The sequence below is a fragment of the Ornithodoros turicata genome, chromosome 1, assembly GCF_037126465.1.
Source record: "Ornithodoros turicata isolate Travis chromosome 1, ASM3712646v1, whole genome shotgun sequence".
Lineage (NCBI taxonomy): Eukaryota > Metazoa > Arthropoda > Arachnida > Ixodida > Argasidae > Ornithodoros > Ornithodoros turicata.
In genome coordinates, this window is record NC_088201.1 from 196,193,735 (window position 1) to 196,221,241 (window position 27,507).

The 27,507-nt window shown below is 42.7% G+C and overlaps 1 protein-coding gene across 4 annotated transcripts in view; it reads left to right on the forward strand.

Annotated features, from left to right (window-relative positions):
* LOC135378927 (caspase-7-like) overlaps window positions 1-27,507 on the forward strand; it is a 307,214-nt gene that overhangs the window by 165,029 nt on the left and 114,678 nt on the right. For all 4 annotated transcript variants that reach the window (XM_064612101.1, XM_064612102.1, XM_064612099.1 and 1 more), the window contains exons 7-8: window positions 18,489-18,600; window positions 19,353-19,552. In XM_064612101.1, coding sequence (XP_064468171.1) covers window positions 18,489-18,600; window positions 19,353-19,552 — 312 coding nt within the window. The remainder of the gene's footprint in view (window positions 1-18,488; window positions 18,601-19,352; window positions 19,553-27,507) is intronic.

The following is a 27,507-nucleotide window of genomic DNA, read 5'->3' on the forward strand; positions in this document are numbered from 1 at the left end:
ATCAAGCACAAAAAACAAGTCTATATTGCATGCGCCGGGCTATTTCAAGCATACAATTGTTCGTAAATAAATTCATTCCGGAATCCGCTAGGGGACCCAATGTCGCAGCAAATAATCACAGAACTGGCCGATGTTTGGTGAGTGTAAAGCCGGTGATTTAAGTTAGAAAATTACCATGGGCTAAACCTATAAAAGAAATAAGTAGTTCTGTGGCTGTAGTGAAGACGCGTGTCGTGCTGGGGTTGCAAGGGCCAGCGCGGCCAGCGCAAAAGACTATTCAAAGCAGTCATTGCAGCTTGTGCGCTTGGTAAATTTACTGCCCAAATAAAATTCTTCTAACATGCTTCCTACTTCCAAATTCCTAACCAGCTCTGCCGCTGCAGCCAACTCGTATGTTGGACGACTGTATTGTGAAGTTGTGGATCTTCAAACCACTCCAACCAAGTTATTGACGTGGTATGATTTTCCACGTCTTTTAACTCCTGCAGATGCATCCAGTTGGAAACGATATGCTTCAAGTGTATCTACTTTTCGCCGTTTCTTTTTTTTTTCTTTTTCTGCCGTAGAACTTCTTGTATGTTAGTGAGAGGGTATATGGGAGGGCAGCTAGTTCCAAGGAGAGAGTTGGACAGGCTGCAGCCTCAGTTTTTGGCCAGCTCATTGCAGTGTATAACATACTGTACGAAACGCAGCGCACTAGTTTCAAGAGAGAAAACCATTGCCAATGCTGAGTGACAGCGTGCGAACAAGAACACCTTGATGAACAAGAACGAACACCTTGATGATAATATGCTACAGTCCATAGAGCATCCGTCACACATGGCAAGCAACAGTTATATGATTCTTCAGAATTGCAAAGAAAATCTGCTCTACGAGACCTTCGTAACAATAATCTTGTTTAGTTGCTTTCACGATTTCTTTGTTTGGTTTACCAAATCTTTCATTACATGTGCCAGTGATTTTAGTCATATCCAATTTGTGCGTTTCTTAGTCTGAGACGGCAAAACATAGCTCTGTTTATTCTTCAGATTTCTGTGTATCTAGATATATGAGCAGGAGACATGAGCCCAACAAACCTGGGTCAGTGTGTGCACAACCTTGGTCATCGAGAGTAATGTTGTGATGACAAAGAAAGGTACAGTTTGTAAATTCGAGTTACAGGTCATCAATAAAGCAGTAAGTCAGACATTTTGACGTGTTAGTAGATTCCGACGAAAAGGACTAGTGTGGTAGGCTGAAACACATTTCTCATTGGTGGACATTTCCCAGATATCCCACTGACTAAAGGAATCCCGGCAGTGTCTGTCCAAAAATAAGCACTGGGAATCCGCAACAAAGATGGAGCACATCAAAAAATTAAGAGGTTTCGTGGAGGGCCTGTACTCCGTCTGGTATACAGATAGGTACACATGTAGAGAACGACTATGTAGCGGAAAAGTAAAAGACGAAAACGATAGGGAATTAGAAGCGAAGGAAATGTTCCGTACTGTGTACCTACTTGTGTACCTGATGAAGTGCAAATCCTGTACAAAGGAGTGCAAACTATATTAACCATACTTTTTAGAAACCAAATTGCTCCACTGTAATCAGATCATGCCTATTCATAAACCTAAAAATGTGAATATTAATAACCCCTTTGCAGCATTTTTTTAAAAGCTGAGAGGCATTGAACATTGATATTGTAATTATTTAAGTCCTTTTTGTGTCAATCGTATAAAAGACAACGATTTTTACAGTTTGCATCACTTTAGGAAATATACCCATACGTAATGGCGAATTACTGGTTATTGATCACAACCATATGGAATTGGTGGGACCAATGCTTTCCGAGGTATTAAGATTCACTAGTGAGATGGGTACCTTTGCAAAACTGCTAGAGGGAAGGAAAATGTAGTCTAGATTAAACGTAGGGTCATCCGCAAAAATTCGTCCCAAGAATGGAAACTATGATAATTTGAAAAAGCGTGTAATGCAATCTAGCTAACTTATTTCGGAATAAAACATACATTTAAGTTTGACAGGGTCTGATGAGCTTGCACAGCTTAACTCTGGCGGACAGGAAACTGTTCTGAAAGCTTCTGTTCAATCAATATGAAATCATAACACTTGCAATCATAGGCTTGCAATAACTTGTTCACTTGTTGCACTAATGCACTGGTAACCCGACTGTGAGCACAACTTCGTCAAAGCATTTTTGATCAAGGCCTCTTCACTAACTTATGGTGACATGCTTTGAATGCTTTGTCTGAGAAGTTCTCTGACATGTTTTCTATTTGGTTTCCCATACCCCCAGCATAACCCAATCATCAAGGTGATATGCCGAAACCTTAGCTTCACATCAAGAGGGAACTCTTTCTTGACCACAAACACTACAGCAGAAACACACATGAAACATTGCAAATCTAACTAACAGGCTGGATTTAACACGCTACAGCTCCTACTCTTCCTTTTGTGTAGTAACGGATAGCGTCAGCTTTCATCTAACCCACAATCAATATCTTTGGCCAGAGGGCTATTTGTCCCGTGTATTTTGTGACAGAATTCCTTCACTGGAGGCTACTGTAAGTGCTACTACTTTATCTGTACATTCGGCATGACTAACATGTTTTCTGTATATTATCAGAACGCTAGAGGTCTCCGCACAAGGCAAAGAGTATTCTCAACTAGCCTGTGGCTTCCAGTTACGATAATATATGAATTACCGAAACTTGGTTGCATTCTCATTTCCTTGGTTCCGATTATTTTGTAACGAATATCAGGTCTTCCGACATGACAGAGATTATGGCTCATTGGGTCTACAAATTTGTGGTGGTGTCCTTATCGCTGTTCATGCATCTGTTCCTGCCTTTCGACGGTACGACCTCGAAAGTAATCACTAGAGCCCAGATTCCTAAGCGATTGCCTTTTTTTTTTTGCGGTTGTAATAGTGCCTTATCAATACAGGAGCGCGAACTGGGTACTGAGAAACGTCCTGTATGGATGTGATACTGCCTATAAATGCCTATTCCAGCATTAGTGCCTACTGTGGCAAAGATGCCTAAAACTCCGATTACACATCGAAAAATGCCTTTAACAGCTCTAAGGCGGTGGCGAAACTTCATTGGCCAGGTGAAATTGACATTGGTCACGTCGCACATCCTTTTGAAGCCATCGATCACTTGAAAGGCGCGAGTATCTCAAAGGTGCTGAAATGTAAAGCTGATAATTGAGAATCTGTTACTCCGTACAGTTGCTCGTTCTTTCTCTACCTTCTAGCATTGTGCAGTTTTGCACGTCGTAATTGTAAAATATGGGCATGTTTTGTAACGGTGTTGTCGGGTGTGGGGTAAATGAGGGGTGTGAGGAACGAAGAGAGGCACAGCACAGGCCCGGTACGATCCCTACAGTTTTGCAACGTGAGGAAGCTGAACTCCTTGCGGGCAGTCAGGGCCAGAGTGGAGTTTCTAGTCCACCATAGCCATAGGTACACGAGCGAAAGTGACAGCATGTCTAGTGTAAGCAGACTTGATCCCCCATATTTGCCTGCTAGTGCGAGTCTAGTGGTAATGCTGAAAACGAAATGTAGAAGGTGAAGCTTCATAGAATCTAGGACTAAGAAATTTGCGCGTTAGACTAAAACCTTCGATTCTCCAAGCCCACTTCGCATAGCGCCAGTACGCTGCCCGTGACAAGCCCTTCTGAGAAGTGTCGTTAAACGGGTGGCAATGACTAGAAGCCTTGTGACCACAGTAGGATGGATAAGCTTTACGTTTCGTGCAGCAAAAATGTTAGAGAAATAGTCACAACTCTCACGAAACAAGGAAGTCACTGTGCTTTGGTGTGTTTATCCTTCCTCTGTGTTCCAGCCTCAGAACATCAATTTCCACAACTCTCATTTATCATAGTGTTCTTGCAGATGTAACTTATTTATTCACTTTGTTTTTGCACTTTCAGAGCTACAGATGAAAAAAATAAATAAGTTTATGGTGTCTAGAATGCCATTTTTGGTGCCTAAATGTTTTTTTTTGCGCCATTTATAGGTGCCAAAAAACAAGTTTTTTTCGTGCTTAAAAATCCGGCTATAGTAATCACAAGTCTGTTTGAGTCGAAATACCAAGGCTCAACTGGCGAACTAAGGCTCAAGGTCTCTTATCTCCTTGAGTCTCTCGATTAGCATAGCCTTGTCCTGTCAAATATATTTAAGAACTGCTCCTCCAACATACTGGATTTGGTAATTAGCAACTTTCATCTGAAAGACATAATAACCACTTCAATGATGGAAGAAGGAAGTCACTGCAAAGCTAGCCAGTTGTAGTGGTTGGTTTGTCCCTTCAGATGACGCACCTTTCGAAGTCGCTGGGGACGTATGTTAGCTTAGCTTAATTGATAAGAGCCCTGGACCGGTAATCCAGAAGATGTGGGCTTGAGTCCTACAGCTAGCTACCATTTTCAGTGACTTCCTTCTTTCATCATGAATTTCTTAGGCACATGAGGCTTTGTATGTATTTGTTCTTTTCGATCTGTTCCAGCCTCAGAAAATCAATTCCCATCATAACTACTTCATCCGCATTAGTTGAGCCTGACAAATATCATCCACCCTTGATCACTATTCTTCCCCTTACCGCTAATCGACGATATCCAGAGGTCAGAAACGGCTATGAGTACAGTAGGGGCGATTACTTACAGCTGTGCAGATTTTATGCCAACGCTGACTGGTTTCCAGTAACAAATGCTGATGAGATTAATATTGCCACAGCTAATTTTACCAGCTTAGTTCCTGATGGCATCGACATCGCGACATGGCGAGATTTATTTCAAAATGTAGTCAAATTTCAAAGTCGAATTGAGAAGATACCCTTTCTGGTTTTCTCGGAAACTAAGATGCCTCATGCGCAGAAAGCTTCATTTTCACCACAGATATGTCACTATGGGCAGTTCCTACTGGCACAATAAATTTTCAGTTGGTCGTCGTCAAATAAAAAGCTTATATAGACGGGATGATTTCTGTAGGGGGTTCGCTTAATAGAAATCCTAAAATGTTCCAGAGCTGTGTTTAAATCAAAATATCGCTTGATACCTGTTGTATGTGTGTTAGAAGGCAACGCCCCTGTGACTCACTCCATTGAAGTTGCCAATGCATTTGCTAAGCAGTTTGCTTAAATGTGGTTTGAACAAAGCAAAACTCCCCTTGCAATTGTGCAAAGCGTGCACCCAGCATTCCTACAACTTCTTTTACACTGTCACACATTTACACAACTGAGTCAGATGTTTATTTTGCTATGAAAGACCTGAAAGGTAACAGAAGTTGTGGCTTCAGCAAGATACCCAACTTCATTGTGAAAGGTCGTGCTTCAGTGTTTCCTCCCATACTAGCAACTATATTTGATAGGTCTCTTAGACAATGTGTGTTCCCATCGTTATGGAAAAAATCTATTATTCCGGTACATGAATCTGGGTCGCACCAATTCTTCGGCACACTATCGGCTGATATCGCTATTTTCGTTTCTCGAAGTTCTTCGAAAACATTCATCCACCTTTCGTCGTTTTTAAATCTTTGCTGTCAGCTACCCAGCATGGCTTTACTTCTGGTAGAGCAGTAGAAACAAACTTGGTCACTTTCCTTAATTATATGGGACAAAGAGTAGCATCGGGCTTACAAGTTGATACTATTTCTTTTGATTTTTTGGAGGGCTTCAATTCGGTTTGTCACCCATTGTTATTATGTACATTATCACACTATGGCATTAGTAATCCACTTTGCTCATAGTTTGCCTCTTATTTCTCTGACAGATTGAATGTCGTTCGTGTCAACGGTTATTCATGCTCTTATAATGTATCCGCAGGTGTACCACAGGGGCCTTACCTAGCTCCCCTACCTTTTAACATCTTTGTGAATTATCTTCCAACTTGTGTGAAAAATTAAAATGTTCTTCAATAAGCAGATGACCTGAAGCTGTTGAGAGAAATTAGATGCTAATTAAAGATTGTATATTGTCCGGGATGATATTACTTCTCTTATTGAGGGGTGCTATAATAACTTACTCATGCTTAATGATGGTATGACACTCAGGATTTCATTCACAAGGACAACAACAACAACTTTATTTTGGCTTTGGAGAGTGGGGAGGTTCATCGCCACCGGCGATACTCTACCTCATTGCTGGTGGGAATGTCACAAGGAAAATTAATTGGATTACCCACAAGTACTATCTTTCGACTTTGAAGGGGCCGTAAACAGGTACAAAAGGTGCACATTTCTTTGTGTTATATTATTGAAACTTATGCAGTGAAAACTCCTCGCAATTACTAACGCTCAAAAACAAAAGGCGCTTGCATACGGATGAAATATTCACTGCACCCTTTCGCATATTAGCTCCGCCCCGCGCTCTAACTTTACGTCATTTTGACGTAGCGCTTTCCTCACCAATTACGATCGAGTGTTCCACTTATTATTTAATTTCAAATGCGGAATTGGACTGGATGAACTTGAATCATCTTCTATTCAAAATCTAAACAGTTACAGCACCAAACTGAAAAAGAAATGCGTTTAATTTAGGTATCATACGCGCACTACGTTTTCTGGGCAGTAGCACGCAGCACACCACGAGCGCGAATGAATATCCGGGACTACAGTTCCGGAATCTTAGGTAGGTGCGCGATGGAACATCTTCGTCATCTTCGAATGGTTCCGACAACTGGGCTTTGGTTTGAGCCACGCGGTATCGCGTCACCAGCTCGCGTAGTACAGTGGATAGCGTGCTGGTCATGTCACGTCGTGACTGGGAGGAACCCGGGTTCGAATCGCGTCATGTGATAGCAGCCCAACTGTTGACGTTTGCGCCAGCCGGAGACGCTGAAGATGTCATGACGTTGAATTTCGGAACCACGGAGCGCAAAACGTCGTTTCACACAAACAAACTGAGCGCTCGGACTCACAGCTGATAACGAAGTATGTTTATTGGCTGGTAATTTGAAACGTCATGTGCGCAGCTCGGCCCCCCGATTGGACGGCAAAACGCTACGTAGCCATGTGACGTATGCGTGGTGGAGAGAGGCTCGCTGGTTACTCATCTTTGAAAGCAGTTATATGGGTCAATGAGCTGGCACGAGCCGAACGAAATGTATATTTGGGTATTATGATCTGCGTTCTTTCATGGGGTATCATTATTTCAGAAATGTTTGGTGGCCTGTTTACGGCCCCTTTAACATTTGTGCATGTCGGTGTTACTTGTGATCTCAGCGTTTATCTTGAGCACTTTGTATCTTTTGTTCACCGTGCCAACAAAGTAACATCTGCAGCGATGAGAAACTTTGGTCTTATTGCCCGCATTTCTAAATTATTCTCGAGTCCTTCTTGCTTCTTACGTCTGTACATCACTTTGGTTGTGCCACATCTAGAATTTGCTTGTACCGCATGTAATTCTTTAGACTTGACAAGACAACAAGTGATCGAAAAAGTGCAGTAGCTTTTCATCAGATTGTTCTATGATAGACAAAATGGCGTTTCTATTTATTACCACTGCCATCACCTGCTACGAAAATTAGGTTCGCCAACATTATTATCTCGTTGAGCTATTCATGACATTTTGTTCCTGCACAGGTACATAGTTCATTCCCTCCTTGATTGTACCTATCGGCTATCGTCTCTTTCTTTTAATGTGCCGTCAAAGGTGCTATGTCATTCCCCAATTTTTTACACCGCTACACACAGTGAATATAGTCCATTAACCTGCCTAATGACTAATTTCAATCACTTTTATCATGAGCACGGTGTCAGCATTTTTATGCCCTGTAGCGTATTTTATATAGTGTTGTAAAACCTATTGTTTAGCCGTTTGTTATATGATGTTTCTAATGTTCATTATTTTGTTTTAGGTCATTGTGAACCATTAGGTAGACCCTTATAGGTTGTTAATGGGCACTTTATAAAAATAAACTTGAAACTTAGAATGAGACACAAGAACTGGTTCACCAATGAAACTCGCAACAGGCATGGCGCGTGCTAGGTTCATGTCTTTTGGAAGTGAAGGTCCAATAACTTAGTAAGCATATAATACCTTCTCTTCATCTGGAAAATGAGCAGCATACAAGCTGTGTATATGTGTCCTCTTTTCTGCATTCCTTCCAGTTTCTGATAAACACCAAGGAGGAGATCCCTAGACAGGGATGAAGAGACGACACAACAAATTCTCAAACACAGCAAAAAACTTCAATGCAACTGTGCCCTATATATCCAGAAACCTCCGTTCTTTGCTGTGTTTGAGAATTTGTTGTGTCGTCTCTTCCATCCCTGCTTCTGGTTCTCCTCCCTGATCATGCAGCACCTTGTCAGCGCTTTGTCTCTTCTATCGATCATCCAACAAACACCCAGTGTGAAAACCTGTTGTTCGTGCTGTCTTCCCCAGCCATGATCAGTTCATGAGTTCTGGCTGACAACTTCATGAAATTTGGTGTGAAGAAGTATGAGTTTACATACATGATGATATTATAATTTGGTGTGATGTGAGAACACAAGATGGACAGTCATCATTTTTGCTAATGTGCACATGGTGCGCATGAATCCAAGGAAAGTATAACTAACGGTTGTAGTATACATAGATATATTTTTTAGATAATGTTAATTATAAGTGCAGGTAAGCTGGTGGATAAATTCCATACTCAGAGAAGCCTGAGATTGGGCACTAGTAAGAGCGATACACACAAACTGGGAGCTCAAGAGCCCCGTGTGAGTGTCTACTATTCTTCCTAGTGCCCAAGCTCAGGCTTCTTCAAGTGTAGATATTATGTAAACTTTTGATGACTAGCAAACAGTTGCACATGTTACAGAAACAATAAGACGGAAACAACGGTCTAGTGGGAGAAGGGATGCCCCAACCGTGTGCTTGTCTAGTGTCTGTCATGGTGACCACTGGGGTGATTGGCAAAATGTAGGACAGTGTTGGAGGCAGTACTTCTGTATGTTTCTTGTCTCTTGTCTTTCTTCTGTTTGCATTGACAAATCTCACAAAACCGTGGTTCAGGTTTCTGAGGAAAGCAGTTGGAAACGCAGAATACTTGGAGATCTTCCTGGATAATAGAGAGTGACCCAACTTCAAATGGCATACATTGCCAACTTACACCAGCTTTTAGCCCACAAGCCCTCCCATATATTGAAACCGGAACTTTACACTAAAATGTGCCTTTCCCCCTTAAAACATAACTCGTTAAAGTATGACGTCTACTATAAAATGAGGCTACTATAAAGCAACCTGGAAGCACCATCAGTTTACACGGGACAATTTTTTCCTCCCATGCCATCTGGGACATTATCTTTGGTGCCATTCTTTTCGGGACCCTTTTTCCTGGAACAAGTTTTTCTGTAACCCAGGACTTCCACGTCTCTCTTGAGAAGGTTAGTTTGTGAGCTTGTGTGAGTAAAGCATTAAGACCCCGAAAAGGCAGGACATAAGGCCCGTGCCGAATGAGGAGTGAGAGAGGGCACGTAAAATGTTAATAGGGAGTTTTAGTACTTCGGCACATTGCTAAGCTTGGATTTGATAGCTCCTGTTATCATATCATTTCCATTCAAAAATTCCTTAACAACCATTTATGAGGACGGGTGGATTTACGGAGGGGGGGGATGTCCTGACCCCACCCTCAATTTCTGTTGTTACATAGAGTTTCAATTGACCTTGGTTGTGCAATAGCATGCTGTGCAAGGCAAGACCCCCCCCCCCCCCCCCGAAAAATCCTGGGTCCGCCTCTGTACGAGGACACTAAGCAACAATGAATAGCAAAGCGACGGTGAAGTCAGTCATTTCTGTAGAGCATTCGTTTGCATGTGTAGAGCACCTATTCAATATTGGGGGTAGTGCTTCAAAATGAAAGAAAGAAAACTGGGAAGGCTATCTGATAATAACAAATGTAAATGCAGCCGGTGACACACATGAAAGGAAGAACTGTGGGCTCATCCCTTCTATAGAGTTGAAGAAGGAAGACCTCTTGTTCGTATGTGTTCAGCAAGAATAAACGTTTTTGTCCTCGCAAATTCCTGTCTGTGAGTTACTGATGACACCTTAACAAAGCTGGTATTTTAGAGTGTGTGTTCCTTCCTCATTTCATGTGGATGTGTGACTTGATGTGTTTCCATTTGTTACTGTAACATACCAACTACCCTGCTTCAACACTTCAAGCTATTTAATTTCAAAAAGTAATTCCAAAAAGTAGGTAATTTCAAAAAGCAGTTCTCCTTGTGAACTAATAAGGACTTCTGATGCCATTCGCAAATTCAAACACCTCAGGGAAAAGAGGTGGTGACGCCAGGAATCGAACCTGGTTCTTCTGATCTGTTCAATTCTTGGTCTCGGCACCTCTTTTCCCTGAGTTGTTTGAATTTGAGAATGGCATAGGAAAGCTTTATTAGTTCACAAGATGAACCGCTTTTTGAAATTACTATTCAATAGCTTGAAGTGCTGAAGCAGGGCAGTTCGTATGTCCTAGTAACAAACATAAATGCAGCAGGTGTCACATTCACATTTGATTTGATTTGATTTGGATTTTAGTGGTGCACTAGTTACTAAGGCCATAATGTGCCAAATACTACTGGAAGTTTTACCTAGGCAAAATTAGTTTCAATGAAAACATGGCTAGGAAGCAAGCAAGCTGGTGAAGATGATGCATGATGTAAAACCCGGAGACTATATAGGGAACACGAAGGGACAGACACAACACGAACAACACGACTTCGTGTTGTGTTTCGTGCTTCATGTTGTCTTCCCTAGTCTAGGTGTTTTCCATTATGCAAAATTAGTGTGTTCACAAAAATTAAGATAAATGCTGGATTAGTAATTAAAATCACAGAAAGGAATTAAATTTCTGGGCGTGTGAGGCTTACATGTGTGTGTCGTCTCTAATTATGGTCTGCTGCGGCCAATTCTCGTGTGAGAGGTTTGGTTTTACGGACACTACAGGATTCGATTCAAGTGGGACTGTTGTTTCTGCACACTGTTACATGTTCTTCCTTTTTTTATCTCTTCCTTTATTAGCAATACAAAACAAAAGAAAACATGCAAGAAATGGGATTGTAGGGTAAACCTGCAACGCAGTCCTAGACACAAAAATAATATAAATAATAATAATAATAATAAAATAGTGTCACTGTCTTGTGAGGATACTGCAGAGCAGCAACAAACACACTTTGAAACTACAAACATAAATCTGATGCCAAAAATTAACAACACACAAAAAGTAACAACAAGCACACTTACAAACAGGAAACAGAATTTGACAATGTCATAAATTATTTATTGCCGTTAGCAGTAGAAAAGAACACATAAACTTCCTGTTTAAATTTACGAATGGACGAAGTCTGATGTGCAACCAAATGCAAAATGTTCCAGACCTTGACACCAAAAAATGCAACAGTAAACTGCCCAAAATTGGTTCTGGAAATTGGAAGCTTCAGAAACAGCTGGAAATTGGAAGCTTCAGAGTAAGGTTATCACTGCGCAGTGAGTATGGTGATGAATAAAGTTGTAAGGAGATCATTGATGAATTGCAGATCCTGCTTATGAATTTATAAACAAGGCTGGCAAGTTTTACCTTTAGTAGGTAAAATACACTACTTACATACAAAAAGGAAAGGTGAGACTAACAGAAGCGTAAGGATGTAACGATAGCACAATCCTAAGTGCACTTTTTTGCGTAATATATCATCTGTTCAAATGGGATGCGTATGTGAGTCAGTAAATGCATAATTTATGTGGCTCTGGATCAATGCCTAATATATCAGAAGAAGGACTCTGGTAGGTAAAATAAATTCGACTTTTGCAAGTGCAAGAAGTCCGAGAACAATCATGGTCTAAACATCCAGAATATGTGGCTTCCATCAAGGTGCTCAAGCAGTAAAACACCCAGAAACTTTGCAGACGAGAATCTATTTATCTCATCGTCCCCAAAATGCAGTTTATAGTGAGTATTTGCGATTGCTTCCTGTTAAGGATGAAATATGATGTAGCTAGATATACTAGGCATTTTCAATATTTCTGTTTGGAGATAACCATGTCGAATATCTCAGAAGAACTGCGTTAGCTTTGGAAAACAATGAGCGTGTATCATTAGCCTCGACTAGGATGTTTGTGCCATGATTATCTATATATGCCATGATTATCGCATATAATATACATGTAATTCGTAAATAGTCCAGTACGTCGTTTACATATACTAGGCAGAGAAATGGGACGAAAACTGACCCCTGTGGAATGCCACTGTTTATTGGCAACATGCGTGACTATGCTTCACAGATCTGTACATACTGATATCTGCTGTTAAGGTAGCTCTGGGGGACGCCACATACACCATACCTGGGGAGCTTCCTTCTGTAGTATGCTGTGATCAAACAGATGAAATGCTTTTTTAAGTCAATGAATATTCCCATAGTCAGCAGCTTCTGATCAATGTTTTGTGTTATGTCTTCTGTTGCATTCACAAAGGCCAACTCTATTGACTTTACGTCACAGAAAAAAAAACTGAAAAGCTGTCAATAACTTGTGACAATCAAAGAAATGCTACAAGCGCTTTAAGATTAGCATTTCCACAATCTTGCTTAGGACCAGAAGAATAGCTATAGGTCTGTAGTTTTGAGCTCCTTGTTTAGCACCTTTATGTATATAGGTATGACTCTTGCTATTTTTAACTCTTAGGTCTACACCCTAGCCTCAAACATTGTGTTGACAAGGTGGCCATGGGTTGTGAGAGGAGGCTAAAGGAACCGCCTGACAAATTCAGTTGAGATACGATCGTAGTGGAACGAACGTGTTTTTTTGAGTCCGTTAATTAGCTGCTCAATTTCGTGGGGATCGGTAGGAGCAAGAAAAAAGTGTTAGGTATGTTCCAGTTTGATCATAAGGATTCGGCTCCGAAAGGCAACTATAGTGGTTCAAACGTGTTATTTCTAACCAGTGCGGTCCATGAACGAGCTCAATAACATGAACTTGCCTCCATTGGAATGATCCACATTATGTCTACTGCACTACATTGGTTCGTTATATTTAATTTTTTTATGGTGGACTGAGGCAGGGGATTGCAATGCTCATGACAGGTTTTTGGGATGGCTTATGGTGGGCACTCTAGTGCGGAGAATGGGCAATGTGCACAAGTAAATCAGGCGTTCTCCCCCTACCACGTATGGTATCATTACTTCCTTCCTGAGAAGTTGAGAACAGGCACTGTACCATTATCTGACACTTTGCATATATTTTAACAGTAAGTGAAAAACGTGCACCCTGCTTTCATAGCAAATAGCAAGCATAACTTCAGTCCTTTAAACTTGCGCTAGCATTACTATAACATGTAACTTTCATCTTGCGAAGTAATTGCTCCTGAGCGTATTAAATGATGATGCCCTGCTCATGAAACATCGAGTGGCAACCACTGCCACTACCTGCTCAAAATCAGCAAAGCCATCACCTGTGAATGAAGAGAATGTAGAAGGCGGCGTAGACTACATATGTCAGCCTGACTAAGTAATCGCTTACAATGACATTGGCAAGTACCACTTTGTTTGAAACCTGATTATGTATATGCCCTTTTTTAACACTATGAATGTTTCTGAGTAGCCACAAAAATTGTGCTCTTCAGGTTGCAGTTGTCGGTCTCACTGGAGCATATGTTACCGGCAAAGTATTCGGTTGAATACCAAGATCTTTTTCACAAAGTATGAAGTCTGCTTCCTGGCAAACGTCTTTCGCACTCCGCCTAGGCATTCTGTACATTTTGAAAGCCGCTTCGGGTAAAGTATGAAAAATGTTTCTTCTCGACGGTGAACACTTGTTGACGAATGAAATCTCTAAATGAAATCTCTATTTTTTATTTTTGGTGTGTATTGTTTGCAAAAACATGCGACCAGAGCAGACTGTTCATTCGTCGTGACTTGGTCAGTTTTGAGTATCCTTTTGCATCAACACAGAGCCAGAGTGGGTACAAGTACACTGTTCATCTGTCGTTACTGACTTAGGTAGTTTTGTTTATATTTTGCATGATGAAAACAAAACATTTTCACACTTTGCTGCCACAGCGCACACGTTCTGTACATATTCTATAGAATGCCTAGACACTGCATGAAATGAATTTCATTTCACACTTTGCTGGACGATTTCGAATGGTTTATAAAATGGCAGGGGGGGGGGCATTCTATAGAATGCCAGATTTAACACTTTGAAGGTAGTATACGTATTATCATGAGGAAGTGTCTGCTTCGTGCAACAATTAATCAGTTCAACACATTGATTCTATTACCTTGCATCCCACATAGGTGCACTTTAAATTTCTTGAGTATTTTGTAGTAAACCCGTCTCTCCCTTCACTGCTCCTGTCTGCTATTTCTACTGCTATTAAACTTCTTACATGTTTGGCCTGTGTGTATGGTTAAACCTTTGCATTTTTTCATGTTCATTTTTTCTATTTTTGCTGTCCTTCTACTGTGCACATGCATGTGGCAGTGTAATTCTCAATTTCTCGCTTCTTCAGCAAATTTTACTACATGCCATACTGTTGAGCACAAAACAAGTGAGATGTTTCATAGAACAAATCGATCGCGTCACCTGATGCAATGCAGACATAGTGCAGAAATACTTGCGATTAAAACTGCACCAGAGTGCTCAGTCCCTTGCATTGCATCTGCTTTTTCCAAACAACAAATGGACCACCTACGTTTAAAGTTTTAACATAGCAACTTGTTGCAAGCGCCCACGTCTTGGCACTCGACAGCCATGCGTTTTGAAAGCCTGTGCAAAGTGTAAAATGCCTTAGGCTTGGGAGTGCTCAAAAAGAAAACAAACAGATGTTGGGGACCACCTGCACTCTGAGCAGGGAATGGCTTATTATCATTAATTCCATGCCATTGTGTTTGCGTGTCAGAATGTCTACAGTTTGTGTAACTAAGCAGACCAAGCTGTTAGCGAAGTAAGAATCTATCGCCAGGCATCGCTGCTTCTCGAAATACAGGTATCATATAACAACGGAGGCTCACCAGCCGACGCCCGAGAGAGAGAGAGAGAGAACCACGAGACACGAACGAAAGCGGACGCGTGGCCGCACGGAGAGTTTAATTTCATCCTATATCTAGTATGTAACCTACCAAATAAAACTCAGTTATCCCGTTACGAATTCACTGTGACTACGGTGCTCACAACTGACACCACACTGCATCAAACTCTGCACAAATCCGATCATGCGACTAAACAAGTGAACGGCATGTGTCTCTTGCTTCTTGAAAATAATGATTCAAAATAAAGATCGCGGCGAGGTAATCCAATTCTCTCCTCAACCGTCACCAGCGCAGGCAGCATAACATGAAACTCCACGTAACATCGGCATTTTCCGAGGCGCTGTTACACACTTCGGGTTTACGCAGCAGCACAGGTACACAATATCACACGCTATCCGAATCCGATCGGGCACAGCGATGCCTTCCTTGCTCCTTCCTTCAATGATGATTTATGCAGCTAAAGTGGCACCTCTGATCAGGCTACACAAAACTCACAAGACATTTGGGACTATTTTCTGCCGCGGGTGTGGCGCTGTCACAAGGATCATCCGGGTTCGGCCAAGCCACGACGAATGGAAGTTGAGAACTATTTTTCAGAGCGGACAACGACACCCCCGTTTGCTGCTATACGACTTGACTGCAGCGACCAATCAAATCGGGTGGATTCTGAACAGTTCATTTTTAACGATATATTGTTAACCGTAGATTTTTGAGAATGTATTGTTAAAAGTGGATAGTTACGCGGTTTATTTTTAATGGTGCATTCTTAAGCGTATATTCTGGGCGTTTTATTTTTAACGGTGGATACTTACACGATTATACTTGAGCGTTTATATTTAACGGTTTCAAATAGGTTACACCCCTGAAAGACCGCCAACGCCCCTGCAAGTGTTCCATGGACGACCACAAACGATGCTCCTGGAACATCATCAAAGCCACTATACATCTACTGTTCACGTCTCTCCTCCCCCTTCCCCTTGTATATAAACACTTTTCACCTATTTTCAAGTTTAGTCTTGCTGAGGGCATCGCTGATTGCCGTCACGTCGACCCATAACTGTACTGTACATCTATTTCTAGTACCTCCCAGATAATTTTAAGGTAATAAAAGTAGTAATTCTTTTTCATCTATATAGCGCTTCCAAAGTCTCTTCGCTGCTTGCACTTGTATAGTCTATATCTTTTTCGGCGCCTATCTACACTAAGTTTTCAATGCACACACACACACACACGCCATATAAAAGTTCAGAAGGCCACGAAGTAAATACAGTTATAAAGGAATGAAGGGGAAACAACCAAGGTAGGGGAAGCAAAAAGGGCTGGTTTATTACAATTTAATCTATTAGAAATGTATCTAGAGGTCAGGTCAACGTTGCGGCGGAAGCCCGGCTTCGATCGTGCAGTTATGAAACATTTGCATACATTGCATGGTGGGTCCTGCATGGTAAAGGAACCACTGGCGCGTGTCCTGCGAGACAGAGGGACACTCTGTACCTACACGCGATTTCTCACCCGACACCAATAACATTACCTCCAGTCTTTCGAGTCGAACTGCCCCTCGTCTGCGTTCGGAGCTGCAGTCTCCCGTCTAAAAAGCTGCGTACCATCGTCCACAGCACACTTCTCATATGCACCACCTATGTGGACCCTTTGTACCCCAACAGTCCACACGAACATCCCTGGCCTAGGAAAGAAGAGTAACGTGCCCCCTATCATCGCGCGCCAACTTGCGCTGGAACATTTAGACACTGCACACCACCAACGAAGGGAAGTGTACACTGACGGATCTGTGGTACCGGAGGAGGAGGAGGAGGAGTGTCGTTGGGAGGAACCGAGAGGTCTGCCTGCCTGATGGCGGCATGTTTCTCGGGAAGGGAAAGGTGGTGGAGAGGAGGAGAGGAAAGGGTGAAGTGGAAGACAAAGCGGAATCCGCTCGGGGGGAGGGCCATGGGCCGACTTCAGGGGAACTGTGCCGGCATACGCTTATTACACATCTGAGGGAAACCCAGGAAAAACCCCAGACGGCACAGCCGGCCCGCGGATTCGAACTGCGGACCTCCCAGTCTCCAAGCGCACGTGTTACCGCTGCGCCACGGCCGCTTTCTTAAGCTTCCTCATGAAACATCCTCCACAGAGGCAGAGCTCTACGCCATCTACGCAGCATTGTCATACATATCGCGTTCATCAGCGGACAATTGGACGATTCTCACTGACAGCAGGTCAGCATTACAGATGATAGTCTCATACTCTGCTAATAAGATTAACAACATCTGCACAAGGATCGTCAAAGCGCTAGAACGAATTACTCGCCTCAGGCCACAGTGTCTGGTTCCAGTGGGTGCCAGGCCATATTGGCATGCACGGGAACACATATGCTGATGACGCTGCCCACCACGCTCATGAGGAAGGTGAGCTAATTGCGTCAGTACCGATGTCGTCGTCCGCCAGCAGAATTCGGGTGAGGCGGCTCTGCGCCCGCAATACACTATACTTCGTAGAAAATGCTGTGCCTGAAAACACGTTCCACTCCATCGACCCGAAGATGGAATACACGACCACTCTGCGGCTCACCCGAAGGGAAGAAACTCTCGTACACCGTTTACGGTTAAACGTAGCCAGAAAACCGTCACCTCGAGCTTTCCTCGACTTTCTCCACACGACAGACCTCACGAACAAATTATGAGTTGACCTTTCATGCCATCTACACATCACGCCGTCCTCATCATCTTATATTCGTTTTTACTTCATCTTTGTGATATATTTTGATTGAGGAATGGTAAGTCGACCTTCGGTCAGGCTGACCTTTCCGAAATAAGCGTGTATCCCCCCCCCCCCTCCCTGCATGGTAAGCAAATGAAACAGGTTTCGAGCCATGTCACCTCACTGCTCTATTAAGACGAAGAAGTTATGCGCGGATATCGATACACCGAGAAAATAACAACAACAGCAACTTTAGCTCGAGAGAGCTCTACTATTCTGTACTACTCTCGAGGAGGTCGAGAAACCAACGGCTACAAACTAACATGCTCCTTACAATACCACAAGGTATTTCAGCCCGTGCACATTCAGCGTAAGGGATTAAATAACACAACCTCAGTGGATTTAGTTTTGCTCGCATCGCGTTGACTGTATGGTAAAATAAGCCGTTGCCGAAATGGGAGGTGATGGAAAAATCAGATCTATTGGAATGTAATTCATCCAAAGCAAAATATGACAACCGATAAATCTATTGCCTCTGCTATTGGTTGAGTCCTGCGTACCATGTCAATCGCCATACTAGAGGCTCATTTGTACATTCGGCCCAACTAGGTTCCCTTTTATTTATTTATAGACACGCGACTTACCACTACACCCAAATGTTTCTGAATGTGCGATTGTAGACAACGCTGTTCATATCCATATAAAAATGAAAGAGAAGAATTATGACAGCGCTAATGCCTCATTGGTTGGATTTCATTTACCTAAGTATTACCTTACTTTCCAGACGTTACGTGGCTGGAAACAGGGAGGCGAACATCACTTTGCTGACGGTCCGAGCAAGACTACAAGTGTGCCTTCACGTGCTGATTTCTTTACATTCGAGAGTACCTCCGCAGGTATTTCTTATCTTCTAAAGTGCTGATGGAAAGTGAATAGAAGGGCGAGAGAAAGGAGTAGAGAAAACTTCCTTTAAAATAAGCACTTTACACAGCGAGCATTTCCGTTTCCGCACATTCTAGCTACCCTGTAGCCGTACTACGTGTTTCGAGCCTCCTGTGGAAAACTTTAACGCCCACGCTAGTTTCACCTTCAAATACTGAGAGACACATCCATAGGTCTTATCTTATTCTAAAATATGCAACCACACATCTTATGACATAATCAAGACCTTAAAAGGCTATCTTAGAAGCACCTCACTTGCACAGTTTTCCTTCACCCCCTCCCATCGTTGTTTCTATGTCACATTGACACAGCCGCTCTCTCACATATCCCTCCAGCTCCATACTCCCGAATAATGTCACTAATAACTTTAAGCACTTTTTGTCTTGGTATAATATCCGTCTTTCAAGTTTTGTTGCATGGCCGCATTTTTTCATATCCTAATATCCTCTCTTTTTCTTTTACTTGCACTTCTGACGCTCCAAGAAACTATCTAGAAAACACCTTGCAAAGTCGTCCAAATCCCATAATTCCGAAGGAGGGCGTCCTAGTTACTTCCTACAGTAATGTGCGCGATCAAATTTTTGTACTTTTCTTGACTCGTGAACAGTGATGATCAACGGCTGGTGATTGTGAACGCCCCAGTATATCAACGCGTCACAAAAACGTTGCTGTGCAATTATAACAATATGTGTATTATTCCTTGCAGGTTATCTTTCGTCTTCGGGTTCAGTTCGTGGTTCTTTATTCGTCCAGGCGCTCTGTCAAGTCATCAAAAGAGATTATCTTACCAAGAATTTCCAAGAAATGATGACACTGGTCAAGTATTATGTAGCACGGGAAAAGAAACCGGATGAGACACTGTACAGACACTCCACGCTCACGAAGAATATTCGGTTTGCAGCTGAAGTAAGTTAAGTCTCACTCATTCTTCGCATTTCGTGTGACTTTCGTGTGCACTTCGTTATTGCTCCTACAGACCCTTTAGAAAAAATTGAGGAAACAGGAAAGAGTATCTTTGCGTCTTTATAAAACGGCTCCAGTTCTCATGCCTTGCTACAAGGGCACCCAGAAATCCTTCGTGAAGATGTGTGTCAAGTGTATTTCGCGATTCTGTTTCTCTTGTACAGGAAATAGAACGCAGCTCATAACAAGTACACACTGATTTAATGAACGGAGGCAGCAAGCAAACACCAGGGGGCAGGGGAGACGATGACTAAGAGCTGACTAAATACAGCATGGACGTAACTAAAACAGTTTCCACCAGAATGCGAGTTGAATCGCGTGATAACGATGTACTGGCATCGGTATAGCGGGGCGCACAGTCGACGCAACTAAGCACATGGTTTCATATTTCAGAGGTTATCGACACATTAGTTATGTAATTGAAGTGCTCACGCAAACCCTTATTTATGCACTGTTGAGTTTGCCGAATGTATGGCGCATCTCAAAATAAAATGATGCAGCAGGCGTAATGCAAAACGGAATGAACATCCGCGTGTTGCGAACCCTACAGACAGGTCTTTGGTGCACACTAAACTTTTACACCATTTTGTGTGTAAGGCGGGTGTCGCATATCTCACTCCCCTTTACGTGTAAAAGTTTTCAGCTGTAATGAAATACATTTACCTCTCAGGGTGTATTTCACAACACCTTCCAACCTCTCCATTTAAAGGGGTGTGAGTTACGGCACACCCACATAACCTCAGGAAAGGTGTAACACCTAGTGTAGCGAGTGTGCGGTTTCTTAGCCTGACTCTTAAAATTGATACATCTTTTAGGGTGTAATTGGATAATTGGATGATACCCCAACTGATTCAACTTAGCTTTTCTTGTGAATCGACACCCTTAAGCAACCACGTAACGTGTGCACCATTGTTTACACAGTGAGTGAGTGTATCATACGTATCAGCCAAAGTATATGCGTAACATGAGCATGTAATGTATTGTGTTCTTCCCACATAGGAATTCCGAAGTGGTGGCCATGTTGGACCAATATACGTTCTGACATATTTAGAGATGAATTTGAAACATGACATAATTGGGAAGACGAACCAAAGCTCGCAAAGAACGGCACTTCCTTTCTAAGAGAAAACAAATACTATATACATTGCTTCTCTTACGAGACATCTCGAAATTCAATAGCCCTACTCGAATTCCAGTCAAAATGAAGAGCGAAGTGTCTAAGTTTAACTTTAGTATATACACCAAAAACACTGAAGTGAGGAATCGCTTTGGTGTATCAAGACGCCATCAGGATGACATGAGAGAACTGATGTTCTGAGGCTGGAACAACATAGAAGGGACAATCACATACAAGGCCTCAAGTTGCGTGTTAGCTTAACTCAAGTGGTAGAGCCCTGGTCTGGTAATCCAGAAGATGTGGGTTAGAGTCCTACAGCTGGCTAATCTTTTCGGTGACTTTCATCTTTCATCACGATGACGTTTGTGTTTATTGTTTGTTTTGGTATGAGGAAAAATTAAGACTCAGTGTACACGTAATTCTTTTCCACGAAAACAATGAGGTAAAACACCCTTAAACCAACCCACCCTGATTACACCCTTCGTACACCATTAACACGCTAATGTAGATGTGCACCCTATTCACGCCCATTGATGAGAGTACCAACCTCGAAGGGGTAGAATATGAGTGTGAACTGGGTGTATATCGCAAAATACACCCCTCTTACACTAGTATAGGTATAAAAAATACTGTGGACTAGAAGGTGTGTGTAGGCAATCCAATGGAGCCAAACATCGAAGCAAATTTCCCTAAGTGATTCCGCCATGGTAGAAAGGAATTATCAACCCACATTTAATCACATTCGCGGTTTAGGAACCGGATTTGAAGTGCGCTTTTTAGCTGATTGGCCTCCAGGAAACATCAGACATTGTTAGGAAATGGAAGGGACGACCTACTGATAGCAATATTTTTTTAGCTGTCTTTAATGTTGATTTTGCTTATATTTGATGCCATTTATGTTGATTTATGTTGAGAAGGGACTGAGGATCACTTCTCCCGTACCTTCAACAGTGGCCTAGGTACATACAGAAGGTGGTATCTAGAACTCTCATTTCCTTGCCTGCGGGGTTCATGTGTGAAAACTAGTTCAGGGAAGAAGCGATAGCAAAATTTAAGGCTTGCATAGCTGTGTTTGAATTGCCTGCCACAACGATAATATCATCTACATACATTAGTACTTTCTCAAACTTCCATGGCCCTGTCCCGAACATAAACAAATTTCGCACAAAAGAGGGGCTACGGAGCCCATATTATTGGTTGCAAGTTTGATCGGCAAGACATGTTACCGTGGTATTTAAGTACGATACTGTGAGTTCCAAAATGGAAGAATCACGAAGCCCTGCGTTATATTGGAAGAAAACAGGGTCGTTTTCTATAGCGTCCCTTTCAAGCAGAACAGAGGTCTGGATTTCTCGAGTCAGAACACATATATTTGTTGACGTGAAACGTCATTCTATTCGGTAAGTTGGGGTGCTAATGAAAGATGCGTGAAAGAGACAAATAACGTGGTTGCTGGGAAAAAGGTCGAGGAGGACCTTTCAATGGTTCTCTTCGTTCTTCCGTACTTTGTGTCTACTGGAACTGTGCACGTTTCTGTATCTTAAGGCCTCTGATCAGTTCACCTGCTATGTGTTCCAAATCGACACGGGTGGCTTACTTGAATGCAGATGGTCTCAACTGTAGGTTACATCTAGTGTAGTCGGTTAGGGATTTTACTACATCATCTTTTTGTGCAGAAACCCGGGAACACATCTACAGCGTCTACCGTCACTGTGTCTGGAACGACAAACCGACGTACTATCTACCGACTGAAGGCGGAGCATGCTACCATACGGACCCAGCTAACAAAAATCCTGAAGTCATAACGAACTTCAAACTCCGAACGCGGCGATAGATCCCATTGTGCCTGATGACGACTATGAGTACAACACGGTAATTGAGTATGAGGACAGAAGGAAGTCATGGCAAACATGAACGCGAAGTTATCTCAGTGACAACTGACTGATCAAAGAACCGCAAAGTTCCGGTTCAGTGCTATTACAACGGCACACTGGAGTAAAAGCGCCGAAATTTCAGCTTCCCAAATTCAGCGGAAATTTATGGGAATGGAAGAGCTTTCCGGAGGAATTTAATGTGTGGGTACACAAAAACGGAGATCTGGCCACGATATAAATGTTTCAGCATAGGCGTAGCAGGCCAGTTTTACCGGGGGGGGGGGGGGGGGGCTGGCACACGAGAGGGGACGGGAGGTGTCCAGCGGTGCCCGAGCCGGAAACCAAGTGACGACCATGTGCAACGTGTAATATTTATTATTTGGTTGCCAAATTCTCGGCTGGTACATGATGGCAGGTGCGTACCGGCACATTGGATGGTACGGGCAAAGCCGTGAAAAAATAGCATTCTTCTAGCCAACAAATTGCAACGTGTTTTCCTTAGGAGTTGTTCGTTTGACGAACTCGTTTGCTACAGCGTTCAGCTAGATATCACGAGCTAACCCTTTGTGGCAATGGAGCATGGTAATATGGTTTAACCGGGCTTGTCCAATTGTGGAACGCAAGTAAGTTTTCTGCCGCCGTAGGCACGAGAAGGACTTTTCTGATGTGCAGGACGTCACAGGTATGGTCAATACAATTCGAAGAAGTTGAATAACTTCTGGAAGTATCGTACACGCTTCACAACTTCTGGAAGTATCGTCCACACACAGTCCACACTTTCCTTTCCTGAGAGCAGCTCTTTTACATCCTGAAACGAAGCAAGGCTTACGGAATGCTGCTTTGCAATATCCAGCAGCGTATCTCGATGAAGCCGAAGGCGACGTGCATCAAGATCTCCTTTATAGAATTCGCACAGATAACCGCTGTCAGTTTTTCCCATCAAGAAGTCTTCGACTTTGGTCACGTGGTCCCACATTCAGGCAGGAAACCGAGTGCACAAAGACGCATGAACCGTGTCAATTACCATGTAGAACTTCTGCTGATAATAGGAAGGGAGTTGCCTCAGGACAGAAGCCGCCGATATTTCAAACAGAGACTGTTCTTCTTCTGGGCGCCGTCCTCATCATTGGCATGGTATTTAAAGGGTTAGGTGTGACGTGTTTAAAGGCTCGTGCGGATTGTGGGTCAACAGCCCGGAGGGACGAAAGGGTCCGTACGGGCTTCTACGGCTGGAGTGAATGGCTGCTTTGTTAGAGTGTGGAGGGGATTATGTGAACGTAGTGATCTAGGCTGCTGTTGACCCACAATTCGCATGAACCTTTAAACACGTCACACCTAACCCTTTAAATACCATGCCGATGATGAGGACGGTGCCCAGAAGAAGAACAGTCTCTGTTCGAAATATCGGCGGCTTCTGTCCTGAGGCAACTCCCTTCCTACATCTCTACCGGTTCGCTGGATTTCTACCCATCTACCTCTGCCGATAATAGGCTTCCGTGGATTTAAACTCGTGTGCTTGAGATCCTTCGTCGTAACGACGTGGGGCTTGTAGCTGCCTTATCGGTAGGCTGGGGCTCCCAGTTTTGAGCTCCTCAGCCGTGACTTTCATCATGCTCCAAAAGCCAGGGAATTTGTCGCGGAGTTCAGCAACACATTCTTTAGCGGTCTTCACTATTTGCTCTGTATGCCCAAACTGCAAGCTCTTCTTCTGGAGAGCAGAATTTGCGCTCTCCAATCTCTCGAATACCGGGATCATCAGCCTGAGCATGAAATATGAATCGAATTTTCCGAGCGCTTTTGCATAGCCACTGGCTTTTGCTCCTGTGTGATTCTTTTCATCCGATGACAGAGCGAGAGGTGAATTGCACCAACTCAGAGTAGTTACTTGACACTGACCGCAGTGAGGATGCCTTCAGCGTCCACCGGGCTTTACAGAATTGTCTGAGGTCCGGTGTTCCGTCCTTCTGGAACTGTTCGAACCAGCTGAAGCTCCTTGGAGATGTTTTCACAAAATTTACCAAGTCGGCGAACAAGGTGACAAAGTCGTGACACACATCAATTTGCTTACACAAGTCTTGCAACACTAGGTTGATAGTGTGCGCAAGGCAGTGTACATACATCGCTCTTAGTTCAATATCCTGAACTAGGGCTTGAAGTCCACCGCTTTTGCCGGACACATTTGCAGCCCCGTCGTAGCATTGTCATCGGCAGTTCTCAATTTGAACATTCATACGACACAGCACGTGTTTCAGCATTGAGAAGAGCTTGCGTGCTCTCGTATCAGCCGTCACGTAAAATCCAATAAGGACTTCTTCCATTTCAAGACCATTTTTGACGTACGTGAATCAAAAGGATATCTGCTCCTGCGTGCTAATATCAGAGGTCTCGTCAGCAATCACCGCGCAAAACAACGCGTCCTGCACTGCTCTGATTACGGAACGGAGCATGCTGTGGGTAATGAGTTCAAGCATCTGATTTTGCAAGTCCGGCGAATTCCACTTACACCTACTTTTGTTGAGTCACGCCTCGAGACCTGGCACATCCGCTTCCCGCAACGTAAGAGGCTGCCTCAAGTTACCTTCGTCCTCATTGTGACCGCGAAGTGACACTACGAGGTGGGCCTTGACATGCCAGAAAGCGAACAGACGACAGTACTGTTCGCTTGGAGCGAACTGTACAGCGAACAGAGCTTGACGACTTTGATTCATTTGGCTGAGCTTCGGTTCAGAGAGCACAGTCGCTACGTTAGCTCCTGTGCTTGCACTTCTGAGCGTTGTGGATGCTTCACTTCTCATGACTTCTAAATCGTTGAAGAGCTTCCTTCCAGTTCTGGAAACCTCGTTCAACGAATTCAGCGTAGGAGTCTTTGTCTCGCGATGTGCATGCAAGTGGAATTTTTTTGTCACTGGCAGTGACGCAAATCGCACAGTACAACTTACCAATTTCAGAGTTTAACTGCAGGTTAAGTGCAACTGCGTGCCCTGTAGTATGGTGTTCGGTCATGTCCGTTGCACTTAGCTGCAACTTTAGTAAGCAAAAACTGTCCATCATAAGAAAAGTGTCCACATTATCAAATATACAAAAAAAAAAGAACTGAAGAGAGCAAAACCAATGACATTTTACAGTCTATGATCGTTTGAACTCTTATTTAATTTGCTGGACACATCCATCAGGTGGGCCCTGTTTGTTTTTCGTTTGTTTATTTTGCATGGTTTTTCGTCTTTGTCTCTTCGTCATCTTGAGGTTGGTTTTTCTACTGTTTTCTATTCACGAGTTCTGCAGTAGCTGACCGGAACACCTCCATATCTTTTAAAATCTCAATCAATCAAACAACGTTTTACAACACTATGACAGCATATTTATTGCGGGCAAGTACATTCCTCTAAAGTGAATAATTTTACTGTCATGTTTCCTTATATGTAGATTTTATAACTAGGTAATACGCCTATGTTTTGTTGTTGTACGTTTTTTTTTTTCATGCAATGACCGTTTTTCAGCTTAAGTAACAAAAGCGAGAATCGCTGACACGATACATTACACATATACATTTAATGAGGCTTTGCAAGGACAATGCACTGTTATAAAGCTAAAAAGCAAACTATGCCAGCTTTCTCTGTTATGGAAAAAAAGAAAATTATTTGTTGTGGCGATGATTGAAAATAAGTCTGCATCGTATTAAACTTTTCTTTGAAGGAGCAAACATTTCCTCCCTTGAGGAACACACAATATGAACTGTGTGTTCCTCAAACTGAAGGAAATGTTAGTTCTTTCCATAGTACACCATCTCGCTTGCACCATTTTAATTTGCTTATCGAAACATTTCATGTTGCATTCTGTTAACTCTTTACTGTAGCCTCAGTACTTTTTTTCTGCTTTTGTAGCTCTCATTTCCACAGCTTTTTTAGAGCTCTAGGACCTGCATCATCGCAGTCTGGTTTTTGCGCTAATTTCTCTGTGAGGTCTGTGCAGGTTCCAAACTTGTCTCTTGTTGCTCAGTTGTTTGTTCTTCAGGCTAGGATGCTGCAGCAATGGTTTCCATCTGGCTGTTCGTGTACAATTGGAAACTTGAAGATACACAAGAATGTGTGAAGCATGCAGTGAGACGACACATTACTGAGGAAGATGCCTCGATGTTTCCTGTGCAGTTGCTTGCAACTCTTTTGTTTGTTTTGTCCTTCTTTCGAAGTTTATCAGGACTACTTCTAACATAATATGCTTATAGTGCATCGCATGCACATACACAAGGGATAAGCATCATGCATAACAAATTACATACAATACGCACAAGCTACTGTTATTGTGTTTTCTTGTTGCGCATGAATCTCCTGACTATGGATCCCTACCCACTAGTTGCCTTGCTATGCTTAGTAGTAATAGGCGTATGATTACACGCAGGTTTGCCAGCACTGGCCCTCATTTCCAGCTTAGTAAATGCTTATCCATATTTATTAATCCATTATTATTATTATTATCCATTAATGCTTATCATTTATTAACTTCACAATTGTTGCTCTTTTATTCTTTACCGCCTAATGATGCTTTTACGAAAAATTACATGTTTTAAGCACATGATTGGTTCACATGAGTCCAGAACAAAATGTGATATACTAGCTGCAACACATATTCCAGCGAAGAAGACTTACAACACCCCATTTCCATATCCCCTCATCATCCTGAAGCAGATCAGTCAGATGCAGAGTTCCACACATCATATCAGCACACAGATTCAGATTACAACTGTGGTTATGCTCACCAATCATGACATCACTGTTTCTGAAGTAGTCGTTTTGTAGCAGTGCGAAACCGTGCAGTGTGGTGTAGTTTTCATAGGTGTAGTTTCATAGGTGAAGCTGGATATTGAAGTATGACATGTCATGAGTTGTACCAAATAGTATGAAACATCGAAA